Genomic DNA, 22441 nt, shown 5'->3' with positions numbered 1-22441 from the left:
AAGGCCTCCTGCTCTGAACTGTTTCTATTTTGTGAAGACTATTGATCTTCACCCAAGTTCTTATCTTCAATGATCGGCATTGACACCAAATCTGTGAAGTTGGGAATGTTCTCCTGAGTCTAAATAGACATCTTGAACGCCTTGTATTGTGGCCCGAGACCATGCAGACACACTTCCACCTTATCATCATCATCAACAGAAACACTAATTGATGCAAGCGATTCCACAATTCCCTTGATCTTCAAAGCATAATCATTCACAGACATATTCTTCTTTTCCACAGTATGAAGCTCATTCTTCAACTGAATTTTTCGTGCCTTGGTATTGGTTTCATACAACTTCACCAAGGTGTCCCATGCGTCCTTAGGTGACTTCGCATCTTGTATATGCCCAATCATGGTGTCCTGAATACTAATAGAAAGCCAATACATGACTTTCCTTACTCCTTGATTCCAATCCTTGAACTCTTTTATATCTGTGCAGCAGTTGGATTAATCTCTGGTATCTCCGGTGCCTCTTCATGTTCACCTTTAATGTCCCAGTAACCTTTTCCCATGAAGAAATTGTTCAATCTAAACCTCCAGTCATGGATGTTGTTCTTGTCAAGCTTCTCTGCAACAATCTAGTTTATTCCATCATTTGACATCTTTTCTCTACAACACAAATTTACCAATAGCACTCTTGCTTGACCTGCACAAACTGCTGTATTCTGCAGCAGTACTATACTGCACCCAAATTGTCACAACCAGTGACCTTACTTTGCATACATACACCCAATTGTCCAACGGACAGAATAGTTTCCCTGTAGCTTTGATCTCGCAAAGAAAACTCCTCAATCATAGTTTGCTTGCCAGTGCCTCTCGAAGAGCTCTCGACAAGGGTGTAGTAGCCAACACAAACGGGAAAGAGTAGATGAAGCTCTTACCCTCGTATCGCTTCCTGTGATTCTCTTGCTTACCACTCAGCCCTTAGCATGAACCAGACTCTGATACCATGAAAAAATACAGGGGAGAAGAGATCTTGAGCTCTTGCAAGCACACACACACTCACACAAAACCTAAAAGAGAACAAACAAGATGAGAGGCTGAAAATTGTTCTTCTTCTTCACACAACAAAAGATGTCTACAAAGAAGATAAAGTGACTAACATACATAATAGAGTATATACAAGCGGTCCATAATGTGAACATTCTAAGAGGAGTGAGTAGATGTGGACTAGTCAGTGCAGTCCAGCTGTCGAATCTTTGGGGCGAAGATATGTCGGTGCCAGCTATACCAAACTCGCCAGTGATATAAATGTCAAACGGTCATGCAGGCACCTCGTGAGTGTCAACTCATGTTGAGCTTGACATATCAACAGCCTTATCACATGACATTGATAGGGATTGTATGAATAAGTCCACCTTGTACACTTAACAAGTTAAGGCTCGTCAAAGTGGCTAATGCTCTTTCCATTGGTGATTCACTCTATTGGGACAATCCTTGAAGGTGTTGAAATACACAAGTGAATAGGGTGTGTGTGGGAACAAGCCCTTGGTTAAAGGCTGTAAAAGAGAATCTGTAAATGTGAGAGAACCTGTGAAAAGGTGAGAAGAATCTACTGGGAGAGAATAAAGGCTAGCATGAGAAGATTTAGGAAGTGTGGAGATATTCTGGGAGAGGTGGAAAGAATCAAGCAAAAGAGGTGGAGTGAATCAAGGAGAAATCAGTGGGATTTGATGCTTGGAAGTGTGGAGATATTCTGGGAGAGGTGGAGAGAGAATCAAGCAAAAGAGGTGGAGTGAATTAAGGAGAAATCAGTGGGATTTGATGTGCTTGGATGTAAACACTATAAATTGAGGCATTGGCCTAATGAGAATTTGCTAGTTTTTGATTATCCATGCCTACATTAAGCTATTAGCTAATTACTCACTAATCACATCTTAATTATCATCTAATCACTTTGTTAATGATGTTGATTCTAGCAATTGATCCACCATAGCTCATCACATTACTGTAATTTTAACATGGTATCAGAGCCAAGCCTAGAATCCATCAATTTGTGAGCCAATTATCTTGCTAATCACTTTGCTAATTAGGATTAGTAGCTAATTAATATTTTTCCCTCTTTTTCAACTAACCTCTGCACCCCCAGCCAATGGAGGAGCTGTCTCTCCCTTTACACATAACCATTTCCCAAGCCTTTTTAGGTACTCATACTAGACTCAAGGGCCTACACACAGCCCAAAGCAATTGAACTAATTCAGCGCAGAACGCCGGCGGGGCAGCACGATTTGCAGGCACCATTTTTTTGGAGGAAATCTGAGTTTTCTACTTCATCAAATCAAATGGGTCTAATTCCTCTTAGATCCGGAGGTTTTCAAGCATGCTCTACAAGCTGGTGAAGTCAGAATTTGATTTGATCAAGTCTACAGTGAGATCCAAGCTCTTCATCAAATTTACAGGTGACTTTGGTAAAACAGAGATTAAGCATTTAATGTTTGGTCAAATCTTGTGTTTCTTGGCTTAATCCTCTACTAGACTAATTGCTATTGATGGCCTTGAAAGGATTTGAGCTCATTTGAACTCTAAGGCCTCAGATCTGGGTTCCCCGCATACTCTGTTTTTTGCACACAAAACAGAGGATTAATTTGCTAATCAGTGATGATTAATCAGTGCTAATCACTGTATTTTGGTGAAATTGAGGGTTCAAATTAACCATTAGATATTTGATACAAATCCCTATAACTTCAGATTACAATTCGGAGATGGTTTGATACTCCAACCATTCCGTACAAATTGGTTACCCTTGATTTAATGTAATTTCTGGTAATTTTATGCTGATAAATCCATTGCAATCATCTCTTAAACACCAGATTGAGTTGTAAAAGGGTAGACACTACCCTTGAATCTTGAAATTGGATCAAGAGGTAAGACCCCCTTCACATCATCATGAGTACAGCACAAGAGATAGCCAAATTTAATGGAGAACAGTTTTACACATGGCAGACAAAAACCATGTATTTGCTCATGAGGAAAAATCTGTGGGGGCTAGTTGAGGGAAGAGACGAATGCCCAGAGGTAAGAGGGGAAAATGAGTGGAAGAGCAGGAATGAAAAAGCATTGGGACTTATTGCACTCAGTTTAAATGATGAAATCATTCATCACATCACAAGGATACAATGGGCAAAAGATGCATGGGATGAACTCAATAAATTATTTGGCACACAAGCTAAAAATTCAAAGATAAATCTGTTAATGCAATTCTACAAATTGGATATAAAGGAAAGTGAACCTTTAATCACACACTTGAACAGATATAAAAGCATTAAGCAAAAACTGGCAGCTATTGGCAAAAAGGTAGAAGATGATGAGGCACTAGCAATGCTTCTGAAGAGTGTGGACAAAGGGGAATATGAAAATATTGTAGCAACACTAAAGAATGTACCTGAATTGAAGCTACACGAGATAGAAGGAGCTCTACTAGAGCAAGAGAGCAGAGGCAAAGAGAAGAAATGGCTCGACTCAACAGCAGGAGAAGAAAAAGCATTCTTCACCCGAGGAGGATTCTCTCGAGGACGAGGACGAGGAAGAGGCAGAGTAGGAGGAAGGACCTTCACTTGCCACAACTGTGGAAAGCCAGGACACATGGCAAGAGACTGCTACAGCAAACCCAGTGGAGAAGGAACGACATCGGCAAACTTCATGAAGGCTCCTAAGGAAGAGGAGTCGGATCATCTTTTCTGAGAGAGAGAGAGAGAGAGAGAGAGAGAGAGAGAGAGAGAGAGAGAGAGAGAGAGAGAGAGAAACCCCACAACCCAATGTAACCTGCCCCAACAGAGTAAAACCACCTCTGATCCACCGATGATGTAGGCCACATGGTAGATGTATGTGTGAGCACTTTAGTCAAGGTCGCGGGCACTTGTAGTAGCCTTGGACACATAGAGAGAGTGTGTGTCAAGGACTATGAGTTTAGGGACTTGAGGCACTGGTCGCGGACTATCAAGTAAGAGGGAAACTTGGTATAGGGTCCAGGTGTGCTAGGAGTATTCACTTGAGGGGAGGTGTTGAAATATACAAGTGAATAGGGTGTGTGCGGGAACAAGCCCTTGGCTAAAGGTTGTAAAAGAGAATCTGTAAATGTGAGAGAACCTGTGAAAAGGTGAGAAGAATCTACTGGGAGAGAATAAAGGGTAGCATGAGGAGATTTAGGAGTGGAGATATTCTGGGAGAGGTGGAGAGAATCAAGCAAAAGAGGTGGAGGAGTGAATCAAGGAGAAATTAGTGGGATTTGATGCTTGGATGTAAACACTATAAATTGAGGCATTGGCCTAATGAGAATTTGCTGGTTTTTGATTATCCATGCCTACATTAAGCTATTAGTTAATTACTCACTAATCACGTCTTAATTACTCACTAATCATGTCTTAATTACTAACTAATCACATCTTAATTATCATCTAATCACTTTGTTAATGATGTTGATTCTAGCATTTGATCCACCATAGCTCATCAAAGTGCTGTAATTTTATTTAAATGCACTTGTAACATGTGCCTCCGTATGGAATGCATTAGGATTTGGCACTGGATTTGGGGATGAAGTTAGGACATTAGGTGCGATGATTTATGAGGTCTCTCAACAACATGGCATGGACCCTTGTAATGGAAACACTAAGAGGTGGCATACATATATCATTGAGGTCTCTTACTCTTTGTTGTACCATGGCTTCCAACAGAGAGAGGTATATTCTATGGTTGGAGGTTGTTCTGATATCCATATGAATCATATTTCTCATATGAATAGAGAGGTATAGTCTATTGTTGGAGGTTGTTTTGGATGTCCATATGAATCATATTTCTCATATCACTGATATCTCTCATGTTCTAGACTCTCCTAGTCCGATACTAGCAATGTCACCTGGCAATGTCACTATTGACAAGAATTTAATATGGGTGGTAGGGCTACTAGTTACTTTTGCACTCGGATCATAGGTTGTGGTGTCAAGTTGCCTTGGTACCAATAATGAGCTATGTCATGGTTTTCATGGGCATTAACAATGAGCACAAAATCATTATTATCTAGGCCTTAGTATTAGACAGTCCGTACTTGTATGAGTAAATTGTGACCAAACCATATTTCTCCATGGGAATAGATGTGTGTGTCTTGCTTGAGGTGTTGGCTAGGGTTGGCATTGAGGTTACCCTTTGGATTGGCCCTACCAGCCCAAAGCTGATGGCCTAAACAGTTGACCAAATTCTCAACTCGTCCATGATCATGTCCTTAACTAGGACTTTAGCTGATGTTGGGCACCCTTAGCTATTGATGAGGCTTTAGATGATGCATCCCTCATCTCTTAGTTTGGGTGAATGACTTCTACATCCTTGTCTTGCAAGTTATTAACCAGGTCTATTACCTCACGGGCAGCACTCATCAAAGATGTAGTGCCTAGACCTGTAGATATGGTCATGAAGACTCTTGCTAAGACCAATAATAAATCAATCTCAATGAGTGATAATTCTCACCTAGTCTCTTGCAATGCTATACTATCATGTGGAGATACTTGGTTCTAGCAATGTAATGCTACATTATTTCTCCATCCTCCTACTTGAGGTTATAGATATGCTCAACGGGGATCCATCTCTAGCTCCATTTTGCAAGAATTTCACTATGAATCTCCATTCTCGCCTAGCTCCACTAGGCAAGAATCTCACTATGAATTAGTGACCTAAACCACTAGCATGCTTTCACCTTCATAAGATGAGTAGATCTTGGTGGGATCATCAATCTATCCCATGGCCTCACAAATTTGATCGAGCTTCTCTAGGTATTAAATGGGGTCTCTAGTTTTATCAAATTTGATCATCATCCTTGAGATGTGGATTGGCTTGGTTTTTACCAACTCTGAGCTTCTAGATATTATGTTCACTACAAACCCCCTTCCCATTTCAAATGACATCCTCAACATGTCTTTTGCGTGTTCATATAAGGTGGGGGAATGTAAGGAGGTGGTTGCATGAAACACTCTATTTCGTAGTATGGGATCTCTATGGATTGGGATATGCAATTTTTAATGGCACTTATCCTCCACCAGTTTGGTTATGAGTCCATAGGCTCATGGGTTGAGGACATGTTCAGTGAATGCTCACATAGATCCCTTTATGTTGAGGTAGTCTCAAACATTGGTTCCTTTCCCATTTATGTGTCATTTTCCTTATCCAAATAGAGAAGAATTAGAACTTGGTTCCATGTTTAAGGCGCTTCTATAATGGGCTCTTGTGGGGAGCAAGACTTATAATGTGTGTGCTTTTTGTTAGGTGTATTATGGAACACTTGTCCCTACAAAATAGACATGTCGCATTTGTCATTCTCCGATTGTTGGGCTATTTGTCTCATTTGTCTTATGGAGATCAGGATTCCTTATAATGTTGTGTTTGTTGTTAGGTGTATTATGGAACACTTGTCCCTACAAAAGAGACATGTCTCATTTGTCATTCTCTGATTGTTGATCTATTTGTTGGTCATGGTAAACCCAACTCACAATCACCACTAAACATTTGAAACATTGTGGCATCGGACATGGTTTAATGCTTCCTGTGGGAGAAAACCATGAGGTTGATTCTAACCTTCATTTAGATAGAAAATTATCATATCTATGACCCCCTCCCCTCCCTTCTTCCTCCCCCTTTTTTGTGGATTCATCAAGTTTCCTCTCTCTTTATCAATGGAGATGCGTTGCTAGGTTCTCCAAGCCTTTCCATTAAAGCTCATCAATAAGATCAATTATAATAATTGCTTTGACTATTTTCTTTGGTTGGACTTGGATCGTGCATGGGATCAATGTATGTGAAAGCCATCTTCTTCTTATTGTTATAGAATTCTTCACAAGCTGCACTCTGTGTTGTGCTAGTAGAGTTGGTTTTGAAATTCCGCTCCTTGACTAGATCTCTACCCAAAAAAAAAGGCAATTGAACGTCTTCTTCATAAAATTTGGAGCTAGCAAACTTGGTTTTGAAATCCTACTCCTGTGCCCAAAAAAAATGGGGATTGAACGCCTTCTTCATAAAATTTAAGATGCTGCTAACAAAGCCAATTGGTTGAATCCAAAGTTTGAAGACCCATGATAGCTCTTGTTTCCAAGTGTTCTGATGTTACTCCACTCACGTCTGTGTTTTGTTAGCTTATTCCTTCCTAAAGCTCCTCACTTGAGTGGATTTGAAGGAATCTAGCTAAGTGATGGCCGTTTATTGGTATCGAATGGCATGCTAAAATTGACTATATTATCATTTCCAACAATTAGTTCACATCGGGTTCACATCAAAGGTTTATGGTATTCTGGTGCATGTCTAAAAATGGTTGTTTTTTGCTACGTACTAAACTCATGTATATAAGTTTAAGTCTCCAGGTTATAGCTTGTGTCTATAGGTTCACGTATCTAGGCTCACTTTTATAAGTTCACATCTCTTGGATCACGTTTCTAGGTTCACGTCTCTTGGCTCACATGTCCAATTTTATGCCTCTAGACTCACATCTCCAGACTCACGCCTCTAGACTCATGTCTCCAGACTCACGCCTCTAGACTCATGTCTCCAAGCTCATGTCTATTGGTTCACACCTCAAAACACGTCTATAGACTCACACATTTAGATTCACATGTCCATATTCACACCTTTGCGACCCATAGATCTATGCATGTATTAAGAGAACTAGGATTGTATTAAGAGATCTTTGAATAGAGATCTATGCTCTATGACCCATAGATATATGCATGTATTAAGAGAACTAGGATTGCATTAGGATATCTTTGAATAGAGATCTATGCTCTATGACCCATGCTCGTATGCATAGAGAATAGAGCTCTATGCATGCATAATAGCTTTGTAGCATAAGCATGCATAGAGATCTATGCATGCATAAGAGCTTTGTAGCATAGAGCTCTATGCATGCATAAGAGCTTTGTAGCATAAGCTCTTATACATACGTATGCATAGAGAATAGAGCTCTATGCATGCATAAGAGCTTTGTAGCACAAGCATGCATAGAGATCTATGCTCGTATATATGCACAAAGCTCTTATACATACGTATGCATAGAGAATAGAGCTCTATGCATGCATAAGAGCTTTGTAGCACAAGCATGCATAGAGATCTATGCTCGTATATATGCACAAAGCTCTTATACATACGTAAATCTCTATGCTCGTATCTATGCCCCATGGTCTTATGCATACATAATAGCTTATTCATGGAGTTTTTCATGCTCTATGGAGATCATACCTATGTATAACGATATGCATGAAGCTCTTATGCATAAAGCTATCCATGCTCATCGATGGAGCTCAAAAGAGACTCAAAAGAGCTATGCATGCTTATGGCATGCAAATGCAAATAAGTCCTCTAAAAGCATACATAGAGTCATCCATTAAAAAATGATAGAAAAAAAAATTATCTGACTGAATAAGAAGTAATGCAAAAGAAATTCAAACAAGCACCCTACAAATGAGAAGAAATAAAAACAAATTTTAGCACAAACAATAAGAAAAGCTCTATACATTTAAGACATCTAAGTTTACATTAAGAGATATTTGAATAAAGACATGTACTATATGCTCTTATGCATTATGCATAGAGAATAGAGCTTCAATGCATGCATAAGAGCTCTTATGCATGGAGCTCTATGGTCTATACTCTACGCATCCATAAGAGCTCTCATACATGTGTAGAGCTCTATGCTTGTATCTATGGTTAAAGCTATCCATGCTTATGCTTATGGAGTTCATATCTATGTATAGCTCATATACTTAAAGCTATCCATGCCGATGCTTAGGGAGTTCATATCTATGTATAGATCTATGCATAAAGCTTTCCATGCTCTATAGAGCTCAAAAGAGCTATTCATGCTTATGGCATGAAAATAAGCGCTCTAAGAGAATGCATAGAGCTCACATGGGAGCCATCCATTTATAACAATATACAAGAAATTTCCAACTCTCATAGCATATATACAATAAAGTTGCTTACTTGTTTGTTGTCTTTATAGAAGGCTTCAACTTAAAATGAAGTAAAGAAAGAAAAAGATAAAATAAGAACAAAAAAAGGACGAGAAAAAGGAAGATAAAGATGAGTTTATTCAGCTTTTTAGCAACACTAGAGTTTAGGGTTTATCTTACTTACTTCACTTGTGTACTTCATGTCTAGGGTTGATTGTCGGGGGGTTTACCTAAAAATATGTAAGTATAGCACGTGAGTTCAAATGAAGGGGTTTTTAACTCAAATTTTTAAGGTAAATTTACACAAATAAATTTACATATTAGGGGTTTTTTTAATAGATTTTGAAAAAGGAAGATAAAGGTGAGTTGGTTGCCACTCACTTTTTGAGTTGGATAATGTCATGAATCAAAAAAATATGGGCATCCATTTTCGTTGACATGAATGGGTAGGCAGACCTCTGTTAACTAATTTAGATCATTTACCTTACCAAAATTAGTTATGTCGTTGGGGAACTTTCAATCATGATGCATGTTGTTGCAATGGCCATGTAGCCTGGCCAAACAAACAAAGAGACTTACATTGGCCATTAAGCTTAATATGGGGCTACATTATAATAAGGGATACCTTTTACAAGAGTAGGGAGTTTGTATGGCTTGGAAGGTCACTCCTTTTAAGAAGTCAACAAAGTGGCCCCGTCGATGTATCAATGTTGACCGCAATGGTTAACAAACTCCAACTAATGTAGAGACCAATCCTCGCAAAAAACTATTTTCTAAGGCAATGGAAAAACTCCCTACTCGAAAATACAGCTAGGATTTTTCCTTTGAAAAAGGACATCATAAAATTCTGTCCAAATTTCAAAACACTCTTTTTTTTCTTCATTTTTTTTTCTAGAAATCAGCAATAAATTATGTGAGTGAAAATCCGCATCAGCAATAAATTATGTGAGTGAAAATACTACGAAAGTGCATACATTTACTCTTAAAAATTATCTTCCTCTTTTGATAAACGTATATAGAACTATGTATATACTTATGTACATGAGAAAAACCTACAAATAATAACAAGATCTATTCATTTTTTTGACATAAATTGATGGACATAATTTTTGCATATCCTTAAATTCAAGGTACTAGTAATTTTTTCTTCCTTTTTTAAAAAGGAAAAAGGAATTACCTTCAACTTTACCCTTGAAGTTGGAGATTGGCCTTGAAAAAATATACTAAAGGAGGTCGGTTTGTGGTGAGCAATGGTGGGGACCCATGGGCGATGTAGCAATGTTGATCGGAATGTTAACAAGCTCCAACTAATGTAGTTTTTAACGTCAAGGGCTACTGCATTGCCCGTGTGTTGGGTTGCTACCTCTGCCTCCCATCCTTCCTTTGTCACCAAGGAATGCCTCTAATGCTTTAGGGGAGCTTGGTGTCTCTCTTTTGCACCAAGAATGTCACAAGAGGAAAGCAAGCCTCTCTCTCAATCTCTCACACAAAGCAAATGGATGCTCACTCACTCACTCACTCACATTCTAACAACAACTAGCTTTGCATGAGAGGAGCACACAAAGAATCTCACACACACACATAGTACCCTCTAGGGCTTCAATGGAAGCTTGTTTTCGAAATAGAAGATCAAGGAGAAGAGTTAAATCTCCTTACTACACCCCTTCTCCATGACTCTTTGTTTCTTCCATGACAAGCCCTTGTGATTTCTCAAGCTTTTACATATAGCTTCTCTATTTATACCACACAATTATGCATTCATGTCATGTATTTCTTTTGCATATGTGCATACCTCTCCTTTTCTAATTCATCATCGTGTACATCCTCGTGGGAACAGACACATTTCTTTAAACCATGCTTGCATGTTTTCCAACACAATTGTTTTGTTATGTGCATTTATCTCGTTAAGATTCTTAGCCATTGTACACTTCAAGTCTTTCATCATGGCATCATTTTGTTTTTCTTTCCATCTTGCAATTCATCTTCTTGCATTCGGGCTATTTGTGCATCCTTTACAATTATTAGGGCTCCTTGAAGAGCATTAATGTCTTTCCTAAATCATATTTAAAGGCATCAAAATTCAATTTCACTTAGCTCAAGTCTCTAAGCTGGTCAATGAGCGTAACAATCAAGTGTTAGTAAGTCTTTTTTTTTTTCAAAAAAGGGCTGTTGAATTATGAAAAGAGAGGAGCAAATTACAAAGGCCACGTGTCCTTGATGACGCGTGGACATGCATGATTCGAAAAAGGAAAATTACTACGATTCAGGGGGATCCGAAGAAGGCCAGCCACTTGGCGCACACCAAGCACGTGGCGGCATGTGCGCCGCGTGGGAGGGGCGCTGGGGATTGGCTGGTCTTCGTCCTTGTGCATGCTCGACGAACGGCCTTGCATGTTGGATTCGTCCGCCTTCTCGAGCAGTTGAGCCTTCCTTCCTTCTCTGCTTACCGCCGGCACCTTCTCTCGCTCAGGCCGCCTGTTGGTGCTTGAATGGGAACTGCAACTTACTGAATGGCCCTTCCTCCTTTGTCTCTTCCGGCTCGGTCTGATCTGGCTCGGTCGTCGCCTCTCCAATCTGTGGGAGGGAGGCGTTGATCCTTGTTCCGATTTGCAGGATCCCCTGAAAGCCAGCCTTCTGAGCTACGTCTTTTCTTTCTTGCTCTTGAATCCAGGTGGTGGGCTCTCCTGAAGGCTGGAGGCGGAATACCCCTGGGAGTCTTGTATATTCCAATCCCTTTGTGCTCGATTGGTATCGATTCTTTGAAGGGATCCCTTGTGGGACACCTGGATTTTCCTCTTGAATCACAGTAAGCCTTCCTCTCTTGATGCTAGATATTGTGTTTCGTTCTGACCCTTTCCTTTTTTTGCAGGTACAGACTTTACCCAAGTCCTACGACAAAGCATTAATCATCAACGTGCGATGCCGCTTCAATAATGCATGAGAGCCACCATTGTTAGACCTCGTGTTCTGTAACAGGGTATCTGCAATCCTTAAACTGCCCGAAACCAAACCATATTTTAAACACAACAATATGAGAACTTTATAAGGGCCCTGAGGTCGGCCTAGAAGACGAGCTGCTGCAGATGTTGTCGAGCAAGGCGGAGGTTGAGCAGCAGGGTCTAGACAAGCAAGACAACCCACAGCTGGGACATCCCACAGGCAGAGGTTGAGCAGCAGGGTCTAGACGAGCAAGATGTCCCCGCCCCCCCTACCCCCCTCCTCCCGGGGCGCGGCTGGGCGGAGGGGTGCACCGAGCAGGGGAGCCAAGTGTTGCAGGAAGGAAAACCAGGGAGAGTGTCTGGCTCAACCTCTTGGATTCAACCACAAGGTGCCATTGCAGTTCAGTTATGCTAACCTAAGGTGTTTGGTCTCATACACCCCATGTCCCTTTTTGAAGGGTTCAAAAAGCCATAAGAGGGTATTTGGTCTCAATAGACCCAAGTCCCTATTTAAAGGATTGAAAAAGCCATAAGAAGGATGAAGATGTATAATGCATCATAGAACCCACAAGAAGTGGCAAGCATAGTCACCAAAAACAGGAATGGAAACGTGTCACTATTTGGGCATTCTCTGCACTTTAGGCTTATGAACGAGTTCCATAAGATGGACCGGCATGGTCAAGGACTTGTTAACACCAAGAGCCAATAGGTTGGTTATGTAGGCTGGGGATATTGATCCGTGCCCATATCTAGAATATGGTACCATAGACTACTAGCTAAATGAAACGGGAAACTGTTCCATGGTGCATTCTTGCATTGCATCTATGCGTGTAAGGTTTTCAACCTGTTTTCGCATAAATTGTTTTGTTGCATGCACGAATTGTGCATGTAGTTCATGAGTTGGAAACGCCCTCTTGTGAACCGTGCGAGTGAAACTGTTTTTGACCTTGCTTGTGGGATGTAGAAGTATACTACTTTACTCTCTTCATTAAATTCCGGGCGGACAATTCATAAAGCGGTTGGACCAGTTTCCACTCCCGATCGGCCAAGTATATATTCAAGCCCTTTTCTGCATATTATGAGCTTTGGGCGGTCTCCCATATGTCAAGAGGAGGGATGGTTTGGACGGATGGCCCAATAAGCACCCTCCACTCATCCTCTACATGTTGGAAAAGCTTATCTTCCCCCTCTCTCCTCTCTTGAGAAGTGGGTGCCAACATATGGAGACTTCTCTTTTCATTTTTTGGACATACACACTTATGGAAAAGCTGATTTTCTTCTTTTTCATGATTCCCATAGCCATGAAAGCTTTAGAAATCTTGTCTTATACTTATATAGTCTCCATATGATCACCAATTTGCTAAATTCCTCTCTATTCATGAATATGGAGCCTCCTAAGTATTCTATCGCCCTTGAATTTTTTGAAAGCCTTAATTTACAAAAATCCTATTTCTATCAAAAATCCTAATTTTGAGGTAACCATAGTACATCTATAGCCCTCTACTTTGGGCATCTTTTGCACCCAAAAGTCACAATTTTAGAATCTGAATACCTACTGAAAACCCTAATTTCAGTCGAGTGGAATTGGACCCGTGGAAACGTGGACATCAACCATACGATGATTGTACTCAAAAACAAGAAGCAAAATTTTAGTAAGAACTCGTTTAAGCTCTCTTTCACTTACTCAAGTTCCAAATACTAGTCATTATGGTCCTATGTCTCGGTCTTGGCACACAATGTTTGTGTATGGATGCCAATGGAGCATAGTTGCATTTGATCAACTATGAGAGATCAAGGAGTAAGATTATGAAATCAAATGGAAGCTATGGAAACAATCAACCACATCAACAACTATGTTAGCAATGCAAGAATGCCCATGAAGCGTGTAACAAGAACCTTGATAATACAATCTATTACAAAGGGAGTCGGCCCTTTCCGGCCCTAGTGCAATGTGCAAGTGATTTCAATTTTCAGCTTTGTTAAGCTTCATTTTGTGGTACCATTTTCAACTTGTTTAATTGTGTTAATTTCTGAAGTGTAAGGCAAGATTGTGCTCAACTGCAAACGGGGGAATGTCAAAACGTTCAAGGAATGGAAGTGGGAAAACAAGTTTTTATGAGTGTAAACAGCCATTTCGTGTGACAATCTCACTTGGAAAATGAGAAACCGCCATGGAAATGAATGATTTCTAGGGACTAAAAACGGTGGTGGCAAGACTACTTTTACCAGTACAAGTGAGCTGTGAGACACTCAGTAGAGGTGCAGCAGAGGTGCAGCATAAAGTTGATGGTATAATTACTTGCCACCGAAGATGCCACTGACTCTATAAATGGGGTGCTCACATTGGCAACAAGGTCCTTCACATCATCAGACCCTTCCCTTTAACAGCATTCATGTGTCCATTTACTAGGTGAGCATTAAAAATCAATTTTCTATTTACTTTGCTTTTAATAATCTGCAATCGCTCTCACCAAGCAAATTTCCCTAGTGACTAACATACCGCAGAATGCTTCCTTTAAAAAACCTCAAAGAGAACAAATCACTTGCTTGCACTAGGCATAGCAGTCTACACTAGGTCAAACTAGAGTATGAACACAGACAAACTGTAGAAAATAGGACAATTTCAACCCACAGACAAACAGAAGAAAATAGCACAATTCAACCCCACAATCTTCACAGCCAAGACTCGGAAAGGTGACAGTCAACACAGGTAAATTAGACATCCACTGTGCAGGCAAACAATTGAGAGGGGGGGGGACAGAGATCAAAATAAGATGATGTCTTAAATACACTTTGGACAAAGAGTGACCATATGTACAAACTCTCCAATCAAAGTTGTTGCACTGAATGTAGAGCCAGCATATAAGATCAACAATTTTTTCATCTACAACTACAGATGGACAATGCCCCACTCTTCCCACCAGAAACGATATAGAAACTAATAAAACTCATGTCATTCCTAAATTAAACGGGAACGCCCTAGCAAACTAGCTAAGATAACATCACATCATACACTGATGAAACAGCTACCGAGCATGTCACACCTAAAGAGCAAGTGTAAATAGAAGTGGACAAGACAGCTTGGAAGCAGGGTAGCTTGTTAACTGCACAACAAAGGGAGAGTGTGTGGTTGAGGGAGTGAGATTCGAATAAAGGCAGACAATGCATGGTACAGAGGTAACTCTCACCAACAAGGCTGACATGGAGAGAGGGAGTCTCAAGGCAGCTCACCTCTCCTGTGCATTGCAAGTATTTACAAGGAAAAATTACTAGGCTATCAAATTACTGCTAGTATAGGTATGTAAGGACAAAACATAAACAATTCAATACCTGTGAACTTGTGCATTGACCTCCCCATTACAAAAACCTCCAAGCCATCACAATTTGAAGTAATGGAATGCTATCAGTGTTTTATAAATAAGTTATATTCGATGTGCCACAAAGGATGTCCCTTCCAACTCAAAACATTTTCACCAAAGAGATAAGAACAAAATTTCAGAACAATACCTGGTCTTCAAATCTATCCTTGTACACCAAAGCCAATGTCTTTCAGAATGAAGGGATGGTCTGCATCCTTTCAACCAGCTTCTCAACAGTTATAAATAAGGTGGCAATGCTCTACAAGCAACACTAAAAAGATCTAGACTTCCAAGATGGCATTACTGCATCTGATGGGTGACAACCTTGATCACCTCGTCAAAGTGCAACGCTAATATAATGGTAGTTTGAAGTTGAATTGGAAGCTGTTTTCTTCTGTCAACTTCGAATACACAGCATTGGGGGGTTCAAAAGGTATATTATATATAAACTTTTCAGCCTCATCAAGCTGTCCAGCCGTTCCAAGTAGATCCACCAGGTGACTAAAGTGCTCAGCTGCTGGCATCATGCCAGATTTCTGATTGATATAAAGCAACTGATGGAGGCTCTCTTCAGCCAGAACACCCTGTCCAGATGCAGAAAGAAGATTATCATAGGCAACTTTGTCTGAGATGACCCCTTCTTCCTGAATTTTCTTGAAAAGTCTCAAGGCCTCCTCTTCCTGCCCATTCTGTGCATGTGCTGCAATCAGAGAGGTCCATGAGATGACATCATGCATCACAGCCTTCTCAAATGCTGTCTTTGCACTGTCTAAAGAGCCACACTTAGCATACATGCCTATAAGGGCATTTGCCACAGTGGTGTCAAACTCAAAACCGTGATGTATGATCAATTCATGCAGCTGCTTGCCATCATCTAAAGCAGCATGGCTTGCACATGCTGAAAGAGCATACACAAAAGTTAATTTCCCTGGGACCAAGTCTAGTTGCTGCATGCCACGAAAAGCCTCAACAGCTTCTTTCCCTTTTCCATTGTGGGCATATACTGCAACCAAAGCATCCCACAATGGTAAATCTCGAGTTGGTTTTCGATCAAACAGCCCTTGTGCTTCATCAACACTGCCACACTTGCCATACATTTTAACAAGGGCAATTGCAACATCACCATCAGCCTCAAGACCACTGCGAGATATACACAAGTGCATGTCCTTACCGTCAGCAAGATGAGATGGACCAGTGCATGCAGAGAGGATGTTGACAAAAGTGGCCTGATCAGGGGTCACTCCCTGCTGCTGCATTTGTTTGAAAAAATCTAAGGCCTGCTTGCCATCCCCATGCTGCACATAGGTAGCAATCATAGCATTCCAAGCAGCAACACTTTTATTTGGCAATTTCTCGAATATCACCTTTGCAAACTCAGGGCTGCTCCGGCCATAGGTGGAGAGAATTCTCACATGAGTGGCACTATCTAAAACTACTCCTTCCTTCTGCATTTGATCAAAAAGCTGGAGAGCTTCTTCCTTGTGCCCATTCATTGCATAGGCAACAATCATGGCATTCCACAAAGTAAGGTTCCGGTTGGTAACCTTGTCAAATACCTCGCGACCTTCTTGAAGACTTCCACATCTCCCAAACATGTAAATGAAAGCAGTGGCAACACCAACATCCAGCTCCAACCCACTGCTTGTAAAAAGTGCATAGATATCCTTGCCTTCCATCAGGGCAGCCTCGCTGGCACATGCAGAGAGACTGCAAATGTATGTCACTCTATTCGGAGTCCCACCTTCCGTCTTCATCCTCTTGAAAAGACTAAACACCTGCTTGGTGCGACCATGTTTGGCATAAGCCTTGATCAAAGTGTTCCAAGCAACCACATCTTTTTCTTTCATTTCGTCAAAGACCCTTTGTGCTTCCTGCAGGTTGCCACATTTTCCATACAATTGGATAAGGCTGATCAAGACTCTCTTATCACTTTCCAGGGCATTTCTTGGGAGACGGGAGTGAATCTGCATACCTTTGCCCAAAGCACCCTCACTTGCACAAGCAACTAGGGCACTGGCAAAACTTATATTGTCAGGGAACTCATCTTGCTCCAGCATCACCTCAAACAGATCAATGGCATCTCTTAATCGCTGATTCTGGGCGTAAGCTGATTTTAGTGCATTCCAAGCCGCTGAATTGCGCTCAGGCAACATCCTGAACATCTTCAGGGCATCCTTAACGTTTGCACATCTGCCATACATCCTGACCAATCCAGTCCCAACATCAACATCCAACTTGTATGGGGACCGATATATGTGTTCGTGCACTAGCCTCCCATCCTGCATGTTTTCGGCACCCGCGATCACAGAGACAAGGGCTAGAAAGGCTTCCTTCTCAGGGTTGAGCTCCTCTTTCTTTAACATCTCATAGATCTCAAGGGCCTCAGCGCAGTAGCCGTACTGGCAATATGTACTAATCATGCAGGTCCACATGTACATGTTCTTTTTCTCACGCGAGTCAAACCATTTGCGGGCACCTTCGGGAGATCTACACCTACGATACATTTGCAAGATGAGGCCAACGAGGGCCATATCTTTATCGAACTTGTAACTCATGATGTGGTCGTGGAGGAGCTTACCGTTATGCAGCTCGACACGGTTGCCAGCCGACTGGAGGAGGCCAGCGTATGTCGCAGGATGCGGTCTGATGCCAATCTTGTCGAGGCGGTCCAGCCGTTCTAGAGTTTCTTGAAAGGTGGAGTTTGCGAGGCCATGGAAGTCTGACAGCTCGTCCGGCACCTCCCGGGCAGCCATCCGGCGTGAGAGGCTCGATCGCTTGTTAGACAGGAAGGAGCGCGTGCGCGGCAGCGACGATGGCGGTGGCAGGTCGTCCAGGTTCAAGTAGTCAGAGGCGAAACCTGCAGCGAAAACCCGCAAAGGAAAAACCTCTGTCTCTGCGCCGAAAACACGCGGAGGCGCTGCCAAGACCGTGGCAGGGCCCAAAAAAGCTAGAGTTTTCTTTCTCCTCTGTACCGTCGCCTGCGCCGCGCGGGAGAAGCTCTGGAACGCCATAGCTGCTGATGCAGCCGAAGGCGTAAGTAGGCAGCTGTGCCACAACCACAGTAAAAAGAGACAGTTGAAGAAGACGAAGCACAGATTAAACCTTCACAACCTGGCTTTCGCTTCCCTTTTGTTCCAGCTAACTGTCGTTGTGCTTCTACGGGCCATAGCTAACATGAAACACCAGATACGAACTTCAGCAAATAGCAGACTGTCATAGCTTAAACCCTAAACCCACCGCCTTGCAATTAACCAGATAATGCACCTTATGCAACCTTTTTTTCTTATATATATTCACGCAAAAGATTTGTAATGTATATAATATGTACCACACATGTTTTTTTTATGGGAGGGGTTAATAATTAGTATGGAATATTCGAATATAATATTCGAATTTGCATGGTTGTTCAAATTTGCATGGTGCTTGGTTGTTTCGACGCGTGTCTTCTTGCATGCTTTCGTTGAAGCTCACATCTTCTTTCTGGGGTTTTCTCGCCTGCTCTATGTTGTGGTGGTCCTGGTTGGCCTGAATTGGTTGGCATGGTTGCTCGTAGAAGGCTCGGAGCTGCATCCGCATCGGCCTTCGTCTGGACGTCTCTGGATGTGGATCGTCTTAGCCTCGTGCTTGATGTGTCGCTCCATCGCTTCAGCACGTCGCCTTGCCAATTTTGTTGTCGACTTACATCCAAACGGTTCTGTTCTGGCCTATTCTTGAATTCTCTCTTGTGTATGTGTTTTGTTTGCCTGGATTCTCGTTCGCTTATGCCACTAACGTGGCATAAATTAATACATTTACAAAGGCCTCCCTTGTCATCTGCTCCACCTCCCTCCACCTCCCTCGTCCTCGCCATCGCCCCCTCGTCCTCTCACGGTCGCCCCCTCCATCTCCTCCTCCTCTCTCTCCTCCTCGCCATCTGCTTGGCGGCCTCCCTCTCCTCCTTAGTCATGAGCGCTCTCCCGTCATCTTCAGCATAAGTAGGTGGCCCTTTAGCTTGGCCTTTATTCTTCTCCGCCTATGTGCATGCAAAACCACTAGCTGTTCTGAGTGCATTGAAAATTCTCCTCCTCTCTGTTTGCTGAGAGAGAGGGGATCACGGAGCCGTGAAGAAGGGTTTTGAGAGGAGCAGGCAAGAGGAGAGAGGAGGCAGAGTGCCTGCACCACGATACCCATTGCCAACAGCAGTTACCCTGCCATTTTCAGTGGCCGTCTGCCCATCCCCCTCTGCATTTCAGCACCCTCAACAGGATCTGTCACGCGAGCTTGAACGACTTGCAGGAAACAACCTTTTAGCTGAGAAGCATGCAAAAGAGCCGAGACACACGAACACGTGTCTAATCGAATCAAATAAAATCCTTGCTAAATTAAAACCTTAATTAGATGCTCAGCTTGATAATTTCATGTGACATTCATACTAAGGTTCAATTAATTAATAAATGAAAAAAATATTTTGGTGCCTTATTGGTTTAATCCATTAAATTTAAATAGGCCACCAAAACCTTTCTCTATTTGGCATTAATTAATTAACCACCCTATTTTCTATGGCCACCATGGTTTTCCTGTGAATTTCAAAGGTTCTAAGATGCGCATATATTTGGAAACAAATCAACTCGTATCTTTTCATAATCCTCAAATAGCATGTTACAAGCTAGGCCATCCCTAATATGGAGGGTGATGAGGACAAGGTGCTGGAGTACTGCCCTACCAATGAGGTTGTGCACTCCTACAGCCAGACCGATAAGTATGCAGTCAGGACTGTCCCGAACCCCACCCCGATAAGCAGTTGGTTACGATCCTGTTCCGTCGACATGGAGCTTGGGGTGGCGGTGATACCCTTACAAGCACTCGGGCCTTGTTAGGTTGCCAAAGCTGTAAGGAGGAGAATTGATGTGGATGGGGATGTCCTTGTACAAGGGCGGTGGAAGAACAATGTTGCCCAGGTGGGAGGAAGGCGATTTGATTGTGAGGAGTGCTCGTACCCTCTCTCTTTATCGATCTCTTGACAGAGAAGATGAGCCCACCCTTGTCCCTTTCTCTCCCTCCATCTCTCTCAGATTCTAGGCCTATGCCAGAAGCACTCTCTCTCTCTCTCACAGGTCTAGGTCTACACTGGAAGCTCTCCCTCTAATACTCGTTGCATTATAAGCTTGAGAACTTGTAAGACTAGAACTTTGATTCTCCACCCAACCATATCCCAAATGGACCCTAAACACATGGTTATATAGGCCTAAGTGATGCATGATCTTCCAACTTTAGCCCCTTGACCTTTAATGGACTAGGCATGGCCTTTTCACTCTCCAATCCCTCCTCAACGCCCCCTAGAAGGGGGTGCCTACTTCTATGTCCTTTGGGCTTTCCTTGTGCACCATCTACATCCCTTTTACTTTAATCTTAATGCCCATTTACCATTACTTTAGGTATTTCCAATTTGAAATCCCCTAAACCTTATTTATATGCAAACCTTTTACATATAAATAATCTTTCCTGGTCTACCTTACAGTGTTTCCTATCAATCTCATAACATTTTCTCCCCCTTAAAATAAAAGTTTTCGTCCTCAAAAACAAACTCTAGAAACCTTTTCTTCAATGTAGCCACTCTTTCCCAAGTTGATCCTTCTTCTAGTCTATCTTTCCACTTTACTAAACATTTTTTAAACACAGAATACCTAGTTTTCTTTTCTCAATGTTTGAGAATCTTTTCAGGCTCATGTGGAAGAATAGGTGGTTCTATGAAATCAACTATTGCTTCTTTTCCAATGATGTTGTCATTGTTTTCCATCTTGCTTTTCAATCTAAAATTCTTCTTCTTCTTCACACAACAAAAGAGGCCTACAAAGAAGATAAAGTGACTAACACACATAATAGAGTATATACAAGCAATCCTAAATGTGAACACACTAAGAGGAGTTGGTAGATGTGGACTAGTTGGTGTAGTCCAGCTGTAGAATCTCTGGCGAAGATATGTCGATGCCAGCTACCAAACCCGCCAATGATATAAATGTCGAATGGTCATGCAGGCACCTCGTGAGTGTCAGCTCATGTTGAGCTTGACATCTCAACACTCCCCCTCAAGCTCAACTCTAGCTCATGAACTCCAAGCATATCTCGAAATCTGCGAAGCTTCTCAGCTCCCAAGGCCTTCGTGAAGATGTCAGTCCTGTGTGCTGACGTAGGCCAAGTCTATGTTGCCTGTGCCGAGACTCTCTCTCTGATGAAGTGGTAATGCACATCAATGTGTTTCGTCCACACATGAAAAACTGGGTTCCTGGGCCAACTGCATACTGTTAAGATTGTCACAATATATGACAACCTTTCTCTCTACATGTAACCCCAAACCAGCAAGTAGCTTGTGTAACCAAGCTACTCACATGGTCCCACCGCAGCTCCTCTGTACTCTGCCTATGTGCTCAACAAGGCAACTGTGCTCAACAAGGCAACTGTGAGCTGCTTCTTGTTGCTCCATGTCACAGCAGCACTCCCCAATGAAAACATAAATCCACTAGTAGATCTCCTGTCTGAGATGCTACCTACCCAAACTGCATCTGTGTACCCATATAGCTCCAATGGTACACCTGATGCATAAAACAATGCATAATAAACAGTGGCCCTCAAGTATCGAAGTGTGCATCACACACTGTTAAGATGTGGTTTGCGCGGAACCTGCATAAGCTGGCTCTCTAAGCCAACAGTGTAGCTCAAATCTGGCCTACTGATCGTGACATAGATCAAACTCCCAATAATCTTCTTGTACATAGTGGGATCCTCTAACACATAACCTGCATCCGCATTAAGCTTGCCATTTTGATCTAATGGCACCGAGATTAGATTACAATCAGCCATCTCATACATGGACAGCATGTCCAATGCATACTGTCTCTGTGATAGCCAAATACCCTCAGGTGTGCGAATGACTTCAATTCCCAAAAAATAGTGCAGATCTCCCAAATCCTTCATCTCAAACTTCCTTTTGAGAAGACTTTTCACATGCACAATCTCATCCAAGTTGTCACCCCCAACAATAAGATCATCTACATATATGGTGATGATCACAATACCCTTATCACTCTTGCGCACATACAATGAGTGATCTGCATCTCCCATATGAAAACCAATAGTGACAAGATACTCAGCAATCTTATCATGCCATGCTCGTGGAGCTTGCTTCAGCCCATACAAGGCCT

The 22441-nt window shown here is 41.9% G+C and overlaps 1 protein-coding gene across 1 annotated transcript; it reads right to left on the bottom strand.

The window, feature by feature from the left end:
- Positions 1-15294: 15294 nt before the first annotated feature.
- Positions 15295-18496, bottom strand: LOC147632202 (pentatricopeptide repeat-containing protein At5g27110-like). Its single transcript, XM_086808848.1, has 2 exons — positions 18375-18496; positions 15295-18276 (listed from the first exon to the last, which is right to left on the bottom strand). Exon 2 carries the CDS (start codon positions 18272-18274, stop codon positions 15614-15616), a length of 2661 nt encoding a protein of 886 aa, XP_086664974.1. The 5' UTR covers positions 18275-18276; positions 18375-18496; the 3' UTR covers positions 15295-15613.
- Positions 18497-22441: the final 3945 nt, after the last annotated feature.

Source organism: Cibotium barometz, chromosome 14 (genome assembly GCF_041138505.1).
Source record: "Cibotium barometz isolate CiBa-2024 chromosome 14, ASM4113850v1, whole genome shotgun sequence".
NCBI lineage: Eukaryota > Viridiplantae > Streptophyta > Polypodiopsida > Cyatheales > Cibotiaceae > Cibotium > Cibotium barometz.
The sequence above is the reverse complement of the archived record's forward strand: the minus strand, read 5'-3'. Positions and strand labels throughout refer to the sequence as shown.